The following is a 20247-nucleotide window of genomic DNA, read 5'->3' as shown; positions in this document are numbered from 1 at the left end:
GTCTCAATAAATGGGAAAAGTGGGGGTTGGGGATTTAGCTCAGTGGTAGAGCACTTGCCTAACAGCGAAAAGGCCCTGGGTTGGTCCCCAGTCTCGAAAAAAAATAAATAAATAAAAAAAAATAAATAAATAAATAAATAAATAAATAAATAAATAAATGGGAAAAGTAAGCTCTTTCTTTGTGTAGGTGTACAACACAGGAATACCCATGTATGTGTGCATGTGCAAGTGTGCATGAATACACACGAATATACACACACACACACACACACACACACACACACACACACACACACACACAGAGTCAACCTGGCTTCAACCAGCTTTTAAAGTTGAACCAGGACTGACCTACAATATCGGCTTTTTTATTCCTTTTAATTAATTACTGGTGCCAAAATCTGAAATAGTAACCCAGTGCAAAAGTCTAAATGTCTTTATTAACGCTAAGAGCCACTCTGCTTGCTAATTGGAGATTATTCAGAGTCCTTTTACAATATGGTAATTGAATTTGGCTCCAGGCCATAATAAATACTCTGACCCATTAAATCGGGGCCAAAAGCAACATTTCCCTACTTCTTTGTTAGTGGACAAGCAGTACTCAAGCCTCAATTTCTCATAGGAAGCCAGAATTCAAAATTCTTTTCTGTAAAATACAGAAATCAAATTATAAGGCTGCCAATTAAAATGCCCAAAAGACAAACCTTCAGGATATCTACACTAAGGAAACGTCCCAAGTCGTACCTTTAAAAGCTTTTCCTCTTCTTCTGTGTCGTATTGTTAGGGGGGAGGAGGTCAGAAGACAACTTACAGGATAGAATTGCCTCTCTCCTTCCACCTTAATGTGGGTTCTGGGGACTGAACCCAGATCACCAGGCTCGCACAACAAGTACTTTTACCCACTGAGCTCTCTTGCCCACCCTCCTCTTCTAGATATTTTAATTCTTTCAACAAATGTAAACACAATCAGTGTGAATCCACACAGGCTGAGCACAGGCTCAGTTGTAAACATGCTAAAAAGTGAAATAAGAGAACAGCGCTGTACCTCGGGACCAAACTAGCCAAGATACACTGACAGAAAAAGGCTACAAGCCACCCCCAGCACAGTGCTGCTTGAGTTTGGGCCTTCTGCAAATGAAAATCTCATCCTTGCTCCTCATGTAACATTAACAGAGCACTGGGATAGCCAAGAGAAAGACTTGTAGGAATCCTAAGCTTGTTTCCTTTGCTTACGGTACAAAATATCAATACCGCAATCTAGATATTGAACATTTGTCAGAGATAACTGAACCATTAGGATGTTCCAACCCTGCTATCTCAAATGACTGTTCCCTGAGGGCAAAGTGAAGACTGAATTAGGAAGAATTGAGAGAATAAACAGTCCATTACTTTGTTGTTAAAAAGGATCACGGGGTGGAGAGATGACTCAGCCATTAAGAGCTCTGGCTGTTCTTCCAGGGGACTCAGGTTCAAATACCCAGCACCCACAGGGAGACGCACAACCATCTGTAACTCCACGAGTTCCAGGAGATGCCATATACCTCCTGGCCTCCTTGGCACATCATTTTCTTGTATTTAAAATGAGGCCACTGCATTAGAACCTCTCTGAATCTATTTACAAGTCTCTAAATCTACTTGGTGATTGATTGATTGATTGATTGTTTTAAAGAGGAGGACAGATTAGTAAATATTTTAGTCTTTGTGAGCCATCTGACCTCTGACTGTCACAATTTTTCAACTGTCATTTTTAAGTGTGAAAGCAGCCACACAAAACCCGTAAATTAACAGGCATGGCTATATTCCGATTTTATTTTTTCCTTATGGACACTAAAATTTAAATTTTGTATCATTTCACATGTCATAAAATATTCTTTTTATTTTTTCCAAAAGATTAAAGCTGTAAATACTGAGCTGGACCTGCACATCTGCAATATACAACTCAGGATACATATAATAAGCACCCAAGAAACTGAGGCAGGTGGACAGCCTAGAGTTCAAGATTAGCCAAAAATGTAAATATTATTGTTAGTCCCTGGACAATAAAAATTTGGCAGAGTTTATAGTTTGCTGAACCTTGCTCTCAGTAAGAAATAAGAGCAGAAAGGGATTGCAGCAATTCTCCTCAACAGGTAGAGGAGGGCATAAGAGATGTCTCAGTGTTACTAGTCTGTCTTCTCTGGGCTCAGGTCCCAGTACCAACACAGTGGCTCAGTCTTATGTCCATTTCCAGAGGATTGGACACCATCTTCTGACCTGCCTGGGTACCAGACATACCTGCTATATATTAATTACGCAAAAAATACACATAAAATAAAATTTAAGAAACTAAAAAAAATTATTTTATATTAAACTAGAAGACACTGTGAAGGAAGCTTAGCAGATTTCTCAGCAGGAAGATGTTGAGATCAGGATTACACTTGAAAAGATTTACTTGAGGGAGAAATAAAGAGCCGATTAGCTTTCTTTTTTTTTTTTTTTTCCCCCTGGCTGGGGACCAGACAGGGCCTTGCCACCTAAACAAGCGCTCTACCACTGAGCTAAATCCAACCCGCCTTGATTAGCTTTCTACAGACTAGTAGCTCTGAGGGTAGAGAAGAAAAAATCAGAACGAAAGATTGGCCAAATGTCACTGAAAGAAATGAAAAGTTTATCTATTTCATTGCTAAACATAAGTTTAAAGGGTCCATTTCCAGGCAAGCAGCATGAGGAAAGTTTCTCTTGTTCCTTCCTGGAGTAGCACGACTCAGGAAACAAGGAATCTGCCTTTTGGCGGAAGCTGTAGACCAGCAAATAAAATGTAACATTAAAATGTTCATTTTGGAGATGCAACTGAGATGACGTTCCCTGACTTACAGCTTCTTCACTCAGGAGACATCTCAAATTAGGAAATAAAATTTAGCACATATGCAATGGCACATCACTACCCTCAGAACTATTAAATCACTGCTAGTATGGCTCAGAACTTATTTTTATTTGTGTATATACATATATATACACACACATATATACAATATATAATTATATATACATATATATGTATATGTGTATATATACATACATGTATATGTATATATATTCATTCTTGTTCTGATGATGAGCAAAGGGAAAGAGGAAGGAAGGAGAAGGATGGAAGGAAGGAAGGAAGGAAAGAAGGAAGGGGAAGGAAGGAAGGAAGGAAGGAAGGGGAAGGAAGGAAGGAAGGAAGGAAGGAAGGAGAGAACAAACAAATTCAGTAGTTAGTGCTGCAGATACAACGAGCTGAATCAAAGTATTAATATCCCACTCAATAAGGAGTACTAGGCCCCTTCTAGAGCTAAAAGCTGGACACCAGGGGTCAGAAGGAAGAACAGAAACACATGAACACAAGGAGTTCTAATTTGTAAGATGGTTTGATAAGAACCTGGGCCAAGTCACGAAAACACTAAGAGAGATTAACTTTAACCACAGGGCAGCTGAAGAACTAACTTCATAGAACAGTATGTATGCTGGGCCCATCATCGTAACAAGAGAGGGAGAGTAATCCAGGCAGTAGGATACCAAAAGGTGAGGAAAACACTGGACTATCTTTTTTCTTTCAAGACAAGTATCTTTTTATGTGGCCCTCCCTGTCCCAGAACTTGACCTAGACCAGGCTGGCCTCAAACTCTAAATACTACTAAGTATTCTACAAAATATGACGATGGAAAAATTGGACTAAGACAGTGACAAGTCACAACTGTATAAAAGAGGACTCTATATCTTACTGAACATGTACCTAAACTCTCTCCAAGCACTTTTAAGAGTGTTTCCTATGGCCTTGCTTCCTAAGAGGATGGAGAACCCAGGTAGCTAGAATTAAAAGTGAGAAGATCCTTCCAACCCTAATTCTTTTACCTTTTAAGTTTTCAATTAGATGGCTGTTTTACATATTCATAAGTCAGTTTTCTTTTCTTTCTTTGTGGCTAGTGTATATGGCAAAAAAGTCCCTTCCCTCGCAGGCCTGACCTCACTGTTAACCCTTGCCTACTCCTAATTACACACTTACACTCTTCTCTATGTTCACACCTAATTACACACTTACACTCTTCCCTATGTTCACTCACAATAGATTTTCCCATCTTCTCAGGCTAATTCCCTCACATTTCAAAAATAGCCTCCGTAAAGTAAAACAAACTTCCCTTCTTATCTTCCCACCACATTCCCAAAAACAGCCTTTGGCCTACTTTTGATTGCATGTGTACTCTCCAGCCTGAGGCTGGTTCACAGTCCCAGCCCAAATCTACCAGAACTTTATACGCATCAGGGACAGAGTCCGCATTTCTTAAGGCATCAAAACTGTGATGAAATAGCAGCATTATTTTTAATATCCATAGACATACGCCACCCAAAATCTACCAAGAGATGAGCAAAGAAGCCAAATGTGGTAGAACGTATTAAGTAAAGGACCAAACAGATGGTTCAGTGGGGTAAAGGTGCTTGCCACCAAGCTTGGTGACCTGACAATCACATGGGAGAAATCTGATACTTTAAAGATGTCCTCTGAGCTCTACATGCATACTGTGTGTGAGTTGCCAGAAGAAGGTTCTGGGGACTGAAAACGGGTCCTCTGGAAAAGCAAGAGGTGCTCTTAAATGCTAAACTACTCCAGACAGTTTGTTTGCTCCTTTGTTAATGAAATAAGACAATAACCCAGAATGTGGTAGCACCCACCTATAATTCTAGTACTTGAGACACAAGGGCAATCAGATCAGGAGCACAAAGCCATCCTAGGCTACCGAAGTTCAAAGTCACCTTGAACCACAGGAGACCCTGCCTCAAAATAGATGACTAAGAAAGGTACTGGGCTTAGAGGTTAAAAGCTTATATTATTCTGGCAGAGGACACAAGTTTGAATCCTAGCCCTCATATCCAGTAGCATACAACCAGCTCCAGGGTCTCGGTCTGTGTCTGTCTGTCTGTCTGTCTGTCTCTCTCTCTCTCTCACACACACACACACACACACACACACACACACACACACAAATAAATCATTTTTAAATGAGGGAAAGGAAGGAAGAAAGGTAAGACAAGAATACTTAAGCTAACTGCTCAAATCTTAAACCCAACTCTTGCTTTAAATCAGGAGTGCAATGAAACACTTTTTCCTTGCTGTTATTCCAATCAAAAGACAGCAATTAAAAATTCAAACCAGAGCCAGGCACATGCCTTTGATCCCAGCACTTGGGAGGCAAAAACTGGCGGCTCTCTGAGTTTGAGTGCAGCCTGGTCTACAGAATGAGTTCCAGGACAGCCAGGGATACACAGAGAAATCCTGTCCTGAAGCCCTCCCCTCCCTGACAAAAAAATTAAGCCAGGTCCATTCTTAAAATCTTGCTACTTGGGAAGCAAAAAGGATTATTTGAATGTAGGAATTTAAGAACAGCTTGGGCAACATAGCAAAACCCTATCTCAAAAACAGAAAGAAAGAAGAAAGGAGGGGGAATAATGGGTAGTATATATGGGTATAGTTCAGTGGTATCGCTTCTGCCTAGCAGGTATAAAGCCCTGGGTTTAATCAATTTAATCCCCCACCCAATTCCAAAAAAAAAAGGAAAAAAGAGATTGTCTTTAATCATGGGAAACTGGAAATCAAAGGTTCAACTACCTAAAGCTGTGATATTTCTCCCACAGTTGGTGAAAGTGTGTACTGCATGGCATATGGAATTCTACTGAAAGCTTTCACTGGCGCTTTGCCTTGTTGAATAAAAGTTAGAGCTATGCTTAGGCCTTTTTAAAATCAACAGTCTTCTCAACTAGATGAATGTTTAAAATGTGACTTAAAATTCTGGGAAAGCATATTAGTGATAAAATCTAATACAGACTGAGCTCTTGAGTATGTGTCAATAAATAGTTCTAAATATTTCTGTGAACTCAGTTAATACAAACAACACCGAGAGGTACACTTTATCTGTTTTACAGAAGAGGAACTAGGAACTAAATAATTTATCCAATGGTTCCTATCACCAAATAGCCAAAGGTAGGGAGGGTTAGGGCCTATTTTATTTTTCATTATGTGTATGGTGGGAGGTGCACAACAGTGCAGGTGCCTGCAGAGTCTAGAGGACAATGACAGGATTGTCTCCACAGGCACAATGGGGTTGTGCCTGGAACTTATGCAGCATGACTTAGATGGTTGTACTACACGCCATGATTTCTGTTTAAATATCCTAGCACTGATCACAATACCCAATAACACACACACTTACAGTATATAATATAATGTTAATATTTGGGAAGTTATGATTGTATATGGGTATTCAATCCATCCACCCACTTATCCAACTTATCTTATGCATTTTATTCATTTTATTGAGAAACTTAATACATAGTACTGGCTGGCCTGGAACTCTACATAGACTAGGCTACCCTCGACCTTAGAGATAATTCTGTCTCTGCCTCCAGAGAACAGAAATGAAAGATGTGCACCACCAGAGCCAGCCTCACCCAACCCCTTATTAACATATGAATAAAAGTGTACTTCCCACCTGGTAAACAGTGAGCATTCTGGGGTGGGAACTCAAAGGTGAAAACCGTTGGAAGCTAGATACTAGAGGACCATCAACTTCCAACTCTAAAACAGGCATGGCCTTTTTCTTCCTTTACAGAAAGCTTACTTGTGGGAATGATTTAAGCTGCGTTCAAAAGAAGGAATGACTTTAACCTGGATGGTGGCCAACTGTGCTAAGAACTGCAGCAAATGCAGCCACTTTCCTCTTAAAAGTCACTCAACTGGAAATTTTATCAGTGGGAAGTTCTCTAAGGGCCAATGACTCTATTTTCTGCACCCCAGTGAGTCTCAAAATACTGTTAGTTCTAATTTTCAGCTCCCTCTCCATGTACACACATATGCAGCCCACGCTCACACCAACGCAAAGAAAGCCTGACTTCTCATAGAAGACAGAACACATATTTTGGAAAAGTCCAAAATCTGTATGCGGTATAATATCGTGTTCTTTACTAATCCTCTCTGTGTTCAAATAGGCATTTGAGATAGAATGACATTTGGGGACAGGACATAAGAACTACCAAGTCTTCCAATAGGAAGCCATCTTCCTCATCCTGAAATAGCCTAACACAACACCAGAAATACCAAGTATTAAAGAACAACACACTTAAGGAGGGGCTACAGAGTCCTTGTCCTCAAGAAACCAACAATCTAAAAGAAGACACACCCAGGAGAAGTGGGGAAGCAGGAGAACTTCAGTCGAGTCAATCATCCAAGATTGATGGCCCAGCATATGAAGTACAGAATTTACAGTCTTACCAAGGGGAAGAGGCAATGCAGCCTCTATTTCCTACGTCTAATTGTGAAAGTCCCCTCTCACTCAGTACCCTATCATCCACATATCATCTCTGCATGTAATGCACACATTTAAACAAATTTAATCAATGAGTCTTTGTGTCTTAGTCAGGGTTTCTATTCCTGCACAAGAAGTAAGTTGGGGAGGGAAGGGTTTATTCAGCTTACACTTCCACACTGCTGTTCATCACCAAACGAAGTCAGGACTGGAACTCAAGGTCAGGAAGCAGGAGCTGATACAGAGGCCACAGAGGGATGTTTCTTACTGGCTTGTTTCCCCTGCCTTGCTCAGCTTGCTTTCTTATAGAACCCAGGACCTCCAGCCTAGGGGTGGCACCACCCACAATGGGCTGGGCCCTCCCCTCTTGATCACTACTTGAGAAAATGCCTTTCAGCTGGATCTCATGGAGGCATTTCCTCAACGCAGGCTCCTTTCTCCGTGATAACTCCAGCTTGTGTCAAGTTGACACACAAAACCAGCCAATACGCTTTGACAGCATATCTTGAAAAACATGGCAGTATACAAGGTCTCGAAGTGCAGCCAGGTATCTGCAGCCTAGCTTCCTAGACAGCATATGGAAGATAAAGCCTCAAAAGGGTACAAAGTGATTGGGTCTCCTCTCTTTTCTTTGTAATTTTTATTTTAAACATGGTCTCACTACATAGCCCTGGCTGACTTGGAACCTTCTGTGTTAATCAGGCCTGCCTTTGCCTCTCATGTGCTAGAATTAAAGGTCTTTATCATAGAGCCAGTTTTCTTTGCAAATTAATAAACAGGATAGTACATTAAGGGTGGTTCTTAGTTTTGTTTGCACTTTTTTAATGGTAAAAAAATGATAAAAATGGTATGTCTGTATTTATATAATTATATATAAAATCTGCTAACTTTTCCATAATGAAAATATAATTTATACCAGGCATGGTGATGCATTCCTGTAATTCCAGCACTTAAAGTGGCAGAGTCAAGAGGATTTTGAGTCCAGGACAGCCTGGGCTACATAGTAAAACCCTGTCTCCAAATATATATACATATATACATAATTTGCAACAAGGAAAGTTTTAGCTAAGTGTCCTAGCATACAAATATACTCCTTAGAACTTAGGTGGTAACTGGGGGACTCAGTTCAAGGTAATCAAATCTGAGACTAGCCCAAGCTATGAGACTGAGGCAGGAGGAAAGATCTTGAGTTCAAGGCCAGCCTGGGCTACATAGCCAGTTCAAAAAAGCCTAAGCCACACAGCAAAACAAAGTCTAAAAGAACAGTGTTGGGGAGGAGAGAGGTCAAGGAGAAATTTGTTTTCTTCTAGTTCTATATCTAACACCTATAGGAAGGCTTAAAATTAGAAAAGGGTTAGAGTTATCTGAGAGGAAACTCATCTGACAGAATACTCTTCTCATCAGAGTCCTCAACACAGAGCTTTATTCCGAAGACACCTATAAGATCAGATTCTCTCTGATACTTCCTACTTAAAGAATGCTACTTCTTTTGGTAGCACCAAGTGCTGGTTCTAGTTCCTGAAACACAAGAGAAATCGGTGTATCAGAGGAAGGACTTATCTTTAAAACCTTTCATTTGTCTTTCTACTTCCTGTCTGGCAGGCTGATCAAAATCTTGAAGTATCAAATACTGAGCCATGTAAGACAGAGTGTGTGTGTGTGTGTGTGTGTGTGGAGAGGGGGGGAGAGAGGGAGGGAGGGAGGGAGAGAGAGAGAGAGAGAGAGAGAGAGAGAGAGAGAGAGAGCGAGAGCGCATTTATGCCAGTATGCAAGGTCTCATGATGACCTTAATAAAAGAGGTTGGATTTGAATCAGCCAGAAAGAAAACTAGCAGATCAACTTGAAATCTTTGTCTCCTGCCATATGGTTCAGAGAAAGACAGCTCTTTAATGCGGAATTCATGACTCATAGTATGAGGCTGCACTGTAACCAGCAGGGCTCCGAATAATAGAGGAACACCTGGTCTAAACCGTTACATTTTTTAAAGGCACTCCCAAAAAGAGAATGCAAAATCCCATGCCTCTTCCAGATATGAGGCAGAGTCTTGAGCTATGAATTTAGTAAGTGGCCTGCATAGCTGAAATGACTCCTAAACAGAGAAACCACAACTCAAAATAGCCCAAACACTTTTGCTATCTCAGACAATGGGCAATTAGCCATCCACTCCTCCCTTAGTACATATTTGCCCTGTATAAATTTGGTGAGGCTTTAAACTTGGCTATACAGGATGTTGGAAAGCTAGAGACCAACTGTACATTGATTCCTAATGTTGTACACACTAAAATGAATGCTATGCAGATTCATTTAAATTTAAAACTTTGTACTGTAGGACTATGACCAAAACAGCACAGCCCTAAAAGTTACCAGAGAAGAGAAACACCTTAACTGAGCGGAGTATTTCACCAGAGCACACACATGACCCCTTACCCTGCAGTATGTAGACAACGTGGGCATCCCATTACCCTTCCCAAAGGTGTGCATTACCAAGAGCCTGTCAGAAGGCTTTTGCTTTTTTAACATATGTACTTTCCTTTTTTATTTTTTGTACAGTTGAAGGGGGTAGTGCATGTGGCAGTCAGAAAACAGCTTGTAGGAGTCAGTTCTCTCCTTCCACAATGTACGTTCCAGGGATCAAACTTGTCAGGTAAAGCACCTTTACTTGCTAAGCCTTCTTGCTGGCCCTCGGTTTTTAAATGACTGCCCTCTCAGTATACAAGTACAGTATAGCACACACACACACACACACACACACACACACACACACACACGTGCACATCTTATATGTGGATAATCAAGCAGTGGCTAAATACATAAAATAAACAGGCTACTGTATTTTTATTTATTTTATATGTGTTTTGACCACACGTATTTATGTGTACCAAATGTGTTCCTGGTACTCATGGAGGTCAGAAGGTGTCACATCCCTGGAAGTGCAGTTATGAATGACCACCACACGGGTGCTGCAAACCAAACCCAAGTCCTCTCTGAGTGCAACAAGTGCTCTTAACTACTGAGCCATCTCTCCAGCCTCTGGGCTGCTTTATCTTTAAGCAAACAGACAAGAAGTATTGTATTAATACCCAAGTGAGTCCGAGCTCCATAAAGGTATTTTCTCTAATGCTACCTTTCTTCCTAACGATAATGGGAGTGGGGAGGGGTCAAACCAAAGCTACTACTGCTGACTTTTGCTGTGCCTATTTAGAACTAGATCAACGCTATTTATACAATAACTAACTTCCTACTTTGTAGATAGAAACAAAGATTTAAGCTGGGCTCCATTAAAATTACAAACATGGTTGCAGAAGTATACACAATTTCCAGAAACCTTCTGTTCTCTCAGATACAGGAGTGCTAAGATTATCAGATAAGGTTCACATCAGTCCCATTAAATACCTTTTGATCTTAGACAAAGTTTTTTAAAGGAAATTTCATGATCTCCCAAAGAATATGTATAAATTTATTTCAAGTATTACTTAGTTTTAATAGGGTTCAAGCTAAGCAATCACATATTTGACTTAATCTGTTTTAAATACTTTAATATTTTTATAAATACTTTATATATTTATTTAATAAAGTATGTAGAGGCTCATCTGCACCTACTCTTTAATTCCTGAGAAAGGAAAGGGAGGAAGAAGGAAGGAGGAGATAATGCTGCGACTGAGGGTAAAACAGCCACCCATATCACATCACTCTCTATGTAGAACTGTCATGACAGCCACGCTTGCCCGCAGACACTGCTGCCAAGCCCAGGACAAATGGAAACGTGTGACTAACACCATTCTTGTTGCTTCTAGTACCAAGTGGAACTTTCCCACTGATACTTAACCCCGACCTAAGCAGATGAGGAGCAGTGGTGGGATCAGCCAGAGGACCTGGAGTAAGAAGCAAGGGTCTGAGTCCGGGTAACTAGCTAGAGGGAAGTCATATAATTTCTCTAAACCATCGTTTCCTTATCTATAAAATAAAGCCCTCACAACATCTACCTACTGGATTGTTGTAGGATCTAGAGACACGGCTCAGTGGGTAGTGTTTTCTGAGCAAGCATGAAGAACTGATCTCAGATCTCCACCATCCATGTACAAAATGGTACTTGGGACTGTCCATCAGTAGCCTAGGATGAAGGAGGATCGATCTCCAGGGCTCGCTGGCCAGCCAGTCTAGCTGAACCTGTAAGCTCCACGCCAATGAGAAAGTCTCTCAAAAATTACGGTGGGAAAGCAGCTGAGAAAGGCATGCCTCAACCTCTGACCTCAAAAAAAAAAAACAAAAACAAAAACAAAAACCCACACTCACGGGGGCACACACACACACACACACACACACACACATACACATGAAATGAAGGAAAAAACATCTTTTTAAATTTTCCAGCTGACTCCTCAAGTGTGGGACAAAAATGACAATTCCAGGGCTGGAGAGATGGCTCAGCAGTTAATAGCACTCACTCTCTGACTGCTTTCCTAGACAGGACTCAGGTTCAAGTCCCAGTACCCACACAGCAGGTCAAAACTGTAGAAGATCTAACACCCTCACACATACGTGCAAGCAAAACACCAATGCACACAAAATAAAAATAAATAAATCATTTAAAGAGAGTGGGACCTGTGAACAGGTAGTAAAAATACACTTTAGCCAGGTGGTAGAGGGCACATATCTTTAATCCCTGAACACAGGATGCAAAGGCAGGCGGATCTTTGAGGTTTTTTGTTATTGTTGTTGTTGTTGTTGTTGTTGTTGTTGTTTTTTCTTTTTTTCGGAACTGGAGACCAAACCCAGGGCCTTGCGGTTGCTAGGCAAGCACTCTACCACTGAGCTAAATCCCCAACCCGGATCTTTGAGTTTTAAGCTAGCCTGGTCTACAGAGTGAGTTCCAGGACAGCCAGGACTACACAGACAAACCCTGTCTCAAAAAACAAAAACAAACAAACAGAAAAAAGTTGTTAGATACAATCACCAAACTACTATGTTTCAGATTACTATAGCTGGACATAGTGGCACATACCTTTAATTCCAGCTTGTGTTGAGGATGGAGAGAAAGGCAGAGTTCTGTGAGTTCCAGGCCAGATAGGTCGACACAGTAAGACCTTGTCGAAAGAAAGAAAGAAAGAAAGAAAGAAAGAGAGAGAGAGAGAGAGAGAGAGAGAGAGAGAGAGAGAAAGGAAACCCCAGGAACTCCAAATCCAAACGAGCCCTGCTCCCCCAAAAGCAGCTCCAATTGGAACTTGCTTTTTGGATGCTATAACATTCTGCACCTTTGCCTGAGTAGTTCCTTCTTTGTAAGGCATCCATTGCCACAACTGTATAGATGTTTCAATCCTGTCTTAAATGATCAGCTCACATGCTATATCTTCCATGAAGCCTTTTCCAATTCTCTCATAAAGTCATCTCCTTCCTCTGATCCTGCAGTGTTTTGCTTTATGAATGCCACCTCTAACTTTCAATCTAACGTATCGATTACTGTTCATCATTCTTACTGCTCTAACATTCAAGGAGGATTTCTGTACATTTCTCTTTTATAAGTGAATGGCCATGTTCAACAAGTGAGAGTTTCATCTTCCTCCAATAAACGTAACTTTGGAAATACCCAGATGTCAGTTAGACACCAGCTTCTTCAATGGTGGGTCATGATCTCATAGGTTCACAACCTAGAATGTGGGAAGGATAAAATATGGCACCAGTAAAAGGCTCCTGAACCACATCATAAATCGAAACTGCTTCTGGCCACCTTCGTCCATGCTGCATGGAGCAACTTCACAGCTTTGGACCTAAACACATGAATGCGTTGGCACTGTGCATGGCCTTACTGAAACACCGCCACTCAGATTCAGAACTGCCATCAGTGATAAACTGCAGTGTCTTTACTGTGCACACAAAGTTTCTTACATGTCTATTTAATTACAGGAAAGCGAAGACATGTAATATTTTCTTATCATCATTCCCAAGCATGTAAGTATCAAGTTAGAATGTCCTTAGATTGATTATATTCAGATGATTGAGTTTTTTAAAATGCTAAGTTGCTGACAAGTTGCACAAAAAAAGAAAATCATTCCATGGGATTTTGGCTTGGGAGAAGAACAGGACTTCCAACAATTTCTGAAATGGCCCTCATACACAGTTCTGCCACTTGGCACTACATACTTATGTGAAGCTAAGTTCTCAGAACTGCTATAAAAATCAAAATACACATCGACTCTGAAAAACACTGAAGACGCTCTGTATTGCTGAAGTACCGAGTATCCAGCCAAGAGTTAATTCTCGACACACAAATAAACAAGCACATCTACCTCGTTATACTAGGCAAATTGACTTGCATCTTCTATTGATGGTAAAATTCTATCTATACAAAGAAATCTTTTAAAATAAACTTATAATTTATTGATAACTGTTTGCTTTATATGTCTATTTTATATATCTATATAAATAAGGCTGAGTAAAAATTTCTCAAGCCAAAAGGAGTCACAAGTAGAAAAAGTTTAAGAAGCCAAGTCTTAGACCACAGATGCTATGCCAAGTAAATGGTTTAATTTCACTCAAAATAAACATTTTCTTGACCAAAGACTAATTTGGCATACATATATAAATCATCTGAGAGAAATTCCAAGAGAAGCACTGGAACCAAGATACAACCTCCTAAAGTAATCTGCAAGAAACATTCTGATTATATGGACTCCGAAATATTTGCTCAAGACTTAACTTCATTATATTAGAGAAAGAGCATGAGTTTTGCAACCCTAGAGTTTTATTACCCAGTTACTATTATTTCTCTACTGCTTTTAAAGTTAATTCCTTTTCTAATCTTCATGCAGTATCTGAAGCATAGGCCTCAATTTCTTCAAGCCTTTATGGGCCCGCTAGCCTAACTCCTCACATGGTTCCTCTTCCTTTAACCCTCTTTTTATTGAGCCATCTGTGTGCCAACACTGAAGACTGGAACTGGGGAAGAGGAAAAAAGGTTTCACTTGCATTGTGTGTTCCTGACAGGAGTTAGGAACTTGAGAAGTGTGCAGAACCCAGACATTATAAAAAACAGTTGATAGTAAGAATTCAAAACAGTTGATGGGTCCTCTGGCCTCCCTAGAATCCATATGTTTCTCCTCACACACCACTCTCCCCTTCACCCTCCCAATTTGTGCCTCTTGTGGAATAAGACCTTCTGCTAAACAACCCGTATGCCATTCACTGGCCTCGAGTCCAATCTCGCTTCCCGACCTGCAATCAAGACAATCCACTTAGTGAAACCTGGTAGCACCTTTATTTATGACTGTTCATCCGCCCAATCCTCTCCAACTTCAAATACCTTTTATAGGTGTTAGGACATATATGACTACATGGGTTTTTTTTTTTTAATCTGATATCTGCCCTTGTTTCTTTTGTATGTCTCCTGAATATGACCATCATAACCACCTGTGGATCCACTTTTAAAAACAAAACCTTTACTCCTGGAGAGCCTTCAGTAAGTCTGGGATGGGAACTGGAAAGAGTCCTATCTACAAAGCCCCACTAGTGATTCCCACGCACCCCCTGAGGCCACTGATTTATCAGCCTGCTCTTTCTACAGCACACATTCAGTGCTTATTAATTCATGGCACGGAAGCTCATAAATAACTTTCCTCTAAATAGCCTAACCAGATATCAACCAACCCCTTGACTACACCAGCTGTGTTCCAAGTGCAACATGTGGTTTTAAGATTTCATTTCCTCAAGTACTACACGGAGAGACACCATTACCTTGTCTCTTTACATTGTTTCCCATTTGTTGAAAAACCAGAGGCCTGGAATGCGGCCATGTCAGACAACACTACATAAGAATGCACTCTGGGGTCTGAGATTAAAATTAGCTACAAAGAGAAGGAGAACGAGATAGACAGACTGAATGAGTACACCGCTCCCACTCAACAGTTTCTTACTTAATCAGTATAGAAGAACAGAAATTTCTGTCCCTAGTCCCGCCCCCTTTCCCCTCCCCCACCCCAGCTTTCTCGATACCAGTCTCCTAAAATGCTTGAGACAGTCCCGGGACCCTAAAGGCCCAGGAACACGTTGCGTGCTCTAAAGTCCTATAATCAGATAAATAGCACAAGCCCCACCCGACTGACAGTTACCTATCAACTACCCTGACACACCATTTACTCGGTTAGGAAGCAGTATGAACTTTTTCCTGAGTTGTTCTTCACAGGCAACAGCAGCAGTCTGAGTCACACCCAGTCTCGGGCAAGTGTGACATTAGCCAGGGTACAGTTATGGGACTAGTCAGTCTCTGTCTCTGTCTCTGTCTCTGTCTCTGTCTCTCTCTCCCCCCGCCCCCTTTTCAGAAGTGGAGATCAGTGGAGAGCCTGCGGCAGGCCGTAAAGTGTAGACTAGGAAAGGAAGCCCCAGCCTTCCCCTCAGGCAGGGGCTGCAGATCCTAGAGTCCACAGGCCTCTCCAGCAGCTCCATCTTGCTTCCTGCCAGGAGGAGGGGCAGAGGAGAGGCCCCCCAATCTGGAAAGGCCCCAGCGGAAGAAAGCCATTTGACAGTAGGTAAAGCTGGGTGAAAGGCTTCACAGAAGGAATAAAATGAATGACTATGGTGTCAGGCAGAAGTAAAGCAGGGCTCCTGGTTATGAATTACTGCATAAAGGTGTTAAGAGTCCCGGAGGTGTGAGCAAAATGCCCCGAAGGAAAGGAGGCAGCGACAGAGAGAGAAGGAAGCCAAGTAGTTGGGTGAAAGCAACAGACACCAGGATCCCTGGGGAGGGCTGGGCAGGTGGGTCTCGGGGGACACAAGTGTTAGAAAGGCGAGCAGCCGGGTGCAAATAAGAATCCTTAGAAGTAAAGGCAGAGAGCCCGTAAGAGAACCCACCCACAGGCTGGACAGGAGAGGCCTAAAAAGGAGCTAAGAGCAAGGTAGTCAACGCGAGGGACGCGAGCCTGCCCAGGGGAGGGACCGTGAGACAACCTAACAACTATCACTTCTTCGGCGCCTACTACGGACACACACACGCTAGGCACTTTACAACTAAAACCTCGCTGACTCTTTACAGCACAGCCCCAAAGCAGGATTTCTCACGGGTGCCCCCATTTTATAGATGAAGAAACTGAGGCCCCCGACAGACTCAGTGGCTTGCTCAAGGTCACAGCCCAGAGAAACCGGCATTCGAAACCACGGCACCTGCCCTGAAGCCCACCCGGCACTCCAAGCGCCTGCGAAGGCAAGCAGCGAGGAGGACCGGGACCCTGGGGACCTCTCCCGCCCGCGCTCCAGTCCCAGGCCCGGCGCGCTCACCCGGACGAGGTTGCTGACGGCCGCCTGCACAGCGGCCACGGGCGCGGTGAGGTCAGGAATGGCTTTGCCGTCCACCTCGCCCTCCTCGTGCATAATCACCAGGTGAGAGATCTGCTGCGCCACCGGCTCCAGGATGCTCTCGATCGTGCGCGTGTGAAACACCGGCATCGCGGCGGCTGGCGGGGCGGCGAACCGCAGGCAACAGAAAACCGGGAACCGTAGGGCCGGGAGCCGGCGGCTAGAGACTGACTCGGAGCGGCGACTAGAGTCCGGGCTTCCCTCAGCGTAACCAGTCCCACAGGCGCCCCGCCCTCTCACGTCGCCGCGCCCAATAGCAACGCCGCTCAGAGCCCGACTGCGGCTTCTATTGGTCTTTCTTCGAGAAGCTCCGCCCCCAAGGCCGCGCCGCCAGGGTCCCGCCCCGCCCCCATTCCCAAGGGAGGGGCCTGGGATTGGGGCTGCGCCGCAGGGATTGCGACCGGATTCCCGAACCCTCTCGCGGGGCGCTCCTTATAAGGGCATAGTGGGAGCGGAGCGTGCGACTGCACTGGACTGGCCACGCCCCCAGGGGCCGCCTCCCGCCTCAGAGTGGCGGAGCTCCGCCCCTCCGCAGGATCACCTCAGTAGGGCGGGACATCCTCACCTCAGGCGGTGCGGATGCGGGGAGACCCAGGCTTCCCCCGGTCTCCCCGCAGGGTGCTCCCCTTTTACCGTCACCGAACGCAGTCAAAACACTGTTCCGTCACCTCCCAGTAATTTACGAGAACGTAAAAAGACCCAAACAACAAAAACACACCAAGAAACGTGAGTGCCCACTGATTTACACTATCTGCCGTCAGATATTAAGATGGATTAAGTTTTGGTGTGGCACTTTCTAGATCTCTGTACACGACCACTTGCAAATATGTTTTCTAAATAAATAGGGATGTAATGAAAACTACCTGGTAATCTTTCACTTTTGGTGACTAGTAAGTCTGCCACGTTCTGTTTTAGTGACCGGTATCTCATTCTTGCAAATCAGTTTAGGTTTGGTTTTGTTGCTAAAGTGTTTGCCTAGCGTATAAGAAGCCCTGGGTTTGATTCCCAGCACTAAATCAGACTTGACAGAGTGGGCCAGTATACCACCAGCACTAGGGAGATGGATCAGGGGTTCAAGGTCACACTCTGTCACGGAGAAAGTTTGAGGCCAGCCTGGAGGAGGGGGGAAGGGTGTCAGTCCGTTTGTGGATTGTGATGAACATCTATCTATCTGTAGTGAAGCAGGACTCCAGAGGCAGGGTTGGAAGGATCATTTGAGGAAGGAGTTCCAAGCCGGTCTGAGAAACATGACAAGACCCCCATCTCAAAAAAAAAAAGTGAAACGAAAATTCAAAGGTGTCCTTTTCACAAGCGGGTAAGTAGGGCCAAATTGCCCAATCCCCTCACCACATTTGAGACATCTGCACGTCTTCCTAACCTCAAACTCTCTTGCCCAAGCTTCCTCATTCTGAGAGGAAACACATTCATTAATGCCTTCAAATGAAAGATCCTCAAGTCAAAGAAAAATGTTTCTCAGGATCTCACTTTTTGCAGAAGGCAAGCCACATGTTGTCTTACCCGACTTTTAAGTTATGTTTGTCTAGCTGTATATACCCCTGTTTCTGCTGAGTATGTTGCCGCCAAGCCTTGACCTTCCTCTTGATTTGGGGATGAGCTCAGTTGGTGAAGAGTACTCGCCTACCATACGCAAAGCTTTGGGTCAGTCTCTAGCACCACGTAAACAAGACGTGGTGTTGGTGCACACCTATACTCTTGTCACCCAGGAGATGGAGGCAGGAGGATGAGAAGATGTTCAAGGTCTTCCTCAGCTACCTAGAAAGTCTGAGCTGCTTGAGACCCTGACTCAAAAACAAAACAAACAAATCCACCTTAATAATTAACCCCAGGAAATTTGGGGAAATGCACAGGAATGCACGAAGGCTCATCCACACTTGAAGAGTCTCTGTCTCCAACTGAAACAAGTACATTCTGTACCGGAGGGAGCTCGTTTCTATCTGACTTTTGATAAGAAATACTGGGTCATTCAACATCAGGCTTCTCTTGTCCGGAGTCTCTCAGTTCATCATTGTTTTACTTATTACTCAATGACCTATCTCCTAGACAGGGATCTTCGGTTTAACTACAAACCTTCCCAGAACTTGGGAACCCCTCTACTCCACTAACTTATAATTCTACTCTTAGCTGCTGGGAAGAATCCAAGACAGGCATTTCTCATATCCATAGACCTCCTTTCTTAAGCCCATAGCAAATGAGTGACCTTCAAAAATAATTTACACCCATCGGCTCCGTCTTCAAACGCGCTGTGGCCTTGCTACCGTTTCCCAGTAGCTACTATCGTACTTCATCTCTAGACACTGGAGGGAGTACACCCTGAACTTAGGCCAAGGTAGGAAAGACGGCAGTGATGACTGGGCCAAAGCAGAGAAATGGAGACTCTGCAGGGCCCAAAGAACAGGGGAACCAGCAGCTGAAAACCTCTCCAAGACTCATGACAGAAGGCTCAGTTGTGTCATTGAATCATTTTTCTATATGACAGACTAGAAGACAATATTTACCATAAAGACAGCAAGCACTGGCACTACATGCTTCTGGAGGAATGCAGGCACCAGTGCAACTGCCCTGTTTGCATACCAAATAGTCAAGCTGAGTTGCATAGGTGGTAATGGTTTGACCACTACTGACTCTTTAATAAGTCAAGAGTGAGCCTGGTGGTGACGGTGCACACCTTTGATCCCAGCACTTAGGAGGTAGAAGCCGACGGGTCTCTGTGAGTCAATAGCTCCCAAGAAATACCCCCCTCCTTATGGAAATTCGTCAAAACTAATATAAAACGCAAAGAACAAAAAGTCAGAATCATGGCTCCTCAAGCTAACCCTAGCTTTACAGTTTGACCAAGACGCAAATCTCATAAGTAGCTTTCCTTTGTAGGTTTTAGGTAAGAATCAGTAAAAAGAATGTGTGTAGAGTCCAGGAGGGCCGAGGACAAGTCTCAGTTGGCGGCAGGCTTCCCTAGCATACATGAGATGCTGAGTTTGACCTAGAATACCACATGAGCCAACTATGGTGGTCCACACTTGTAACCCTAGAATGCTGGAGACGGCAGCAGAAGGATTCGAAATTCAGGGTCATCTTCTACAATATAGGCCAGCCAGGGAACATAAGGTGCTGTCTAAAACAAACAACAGAAAGTCCAGGAAAAGAGAGCCACTATCATTACTGGAGTATTGGCAAATACGCATAATATTCACAGACCCCCAAAACGTCCTGGCAGTGTCTTTGAGAGTTTTGTCACAACATTTCTACATAGAGCTTTCTATTTTTCATAAACACTGTGAACAAAATTCTAAAATACCTTCCATCCCCCAAGAATAAAGCAGTTTCCCCTAGCTCGTCTTAGAGACTTGTATGCTACTCAAATTCCAGATAGGAGATGGCCATGGACCTATGGATAAGAAGAATTCTGTGAAGCAGTGGAATGAACAATGTTTGCTTAGGCAGGCGGCAGAGCAGACATTCCAGAATGAGCAAGTCTGAAGGAGGGCCATATTCCAGGTCAGTGCTTAAGTTAGTCAGACTGAAGTGAATTCACGCAACTCAGAGATAAGATGCAAAAGTAAGTTTCCACAAGATT

General features: G+C 43.1%; 1 protein-coding gene across 2 annotated transcripts in view; it reads right to left on the bottom strand.

The window, feature by feature from the left end:
* Vcl (vinculin) overlaps window positions 1-16877 on the bottom strand; it is an 89703-nt gene extending 72826 nt beyond the window's left edge. The window contains exon 1 of one of the 2 annotated variants that reach the window (XM_032917903.1): window positions 16578-16877. In XM_032917903.1, coding sequence (XP_032773794.1) covers window positions 16578-16745 — 168 coding nt within the window. In that variant the 5' untranslated portion in view covers window positions 16746-16877. The remainder of the gene's footprint in view (window positions 1-16577) is intronic. The other variant, XM_032917904.1, reaches the window with a different exon arrangement.
* Window positions 16878-20247: the final 3370 nt, after the last annotated feature.

The sequence above is a fragment of the Rattus rattus genome, chromosome 12, assembly GCF_011064425.1.
Source record: "Rattus rattus isolate New Zealand chromosome 12, Rrattus_CSIRO_v1, whole genome shotgun sequence".
In the NCBI taxonomy this organism is placed as follows: Eukaryota; Metazoa; Chordata; class Mammalia; order Rodentia; family Muridae; genus Rattus; species Rattus rattus.
Note: the sequence above shows the minus strand (reverse complement) of the source record. Positions and strands in the feature narration are given on the sequence as shown.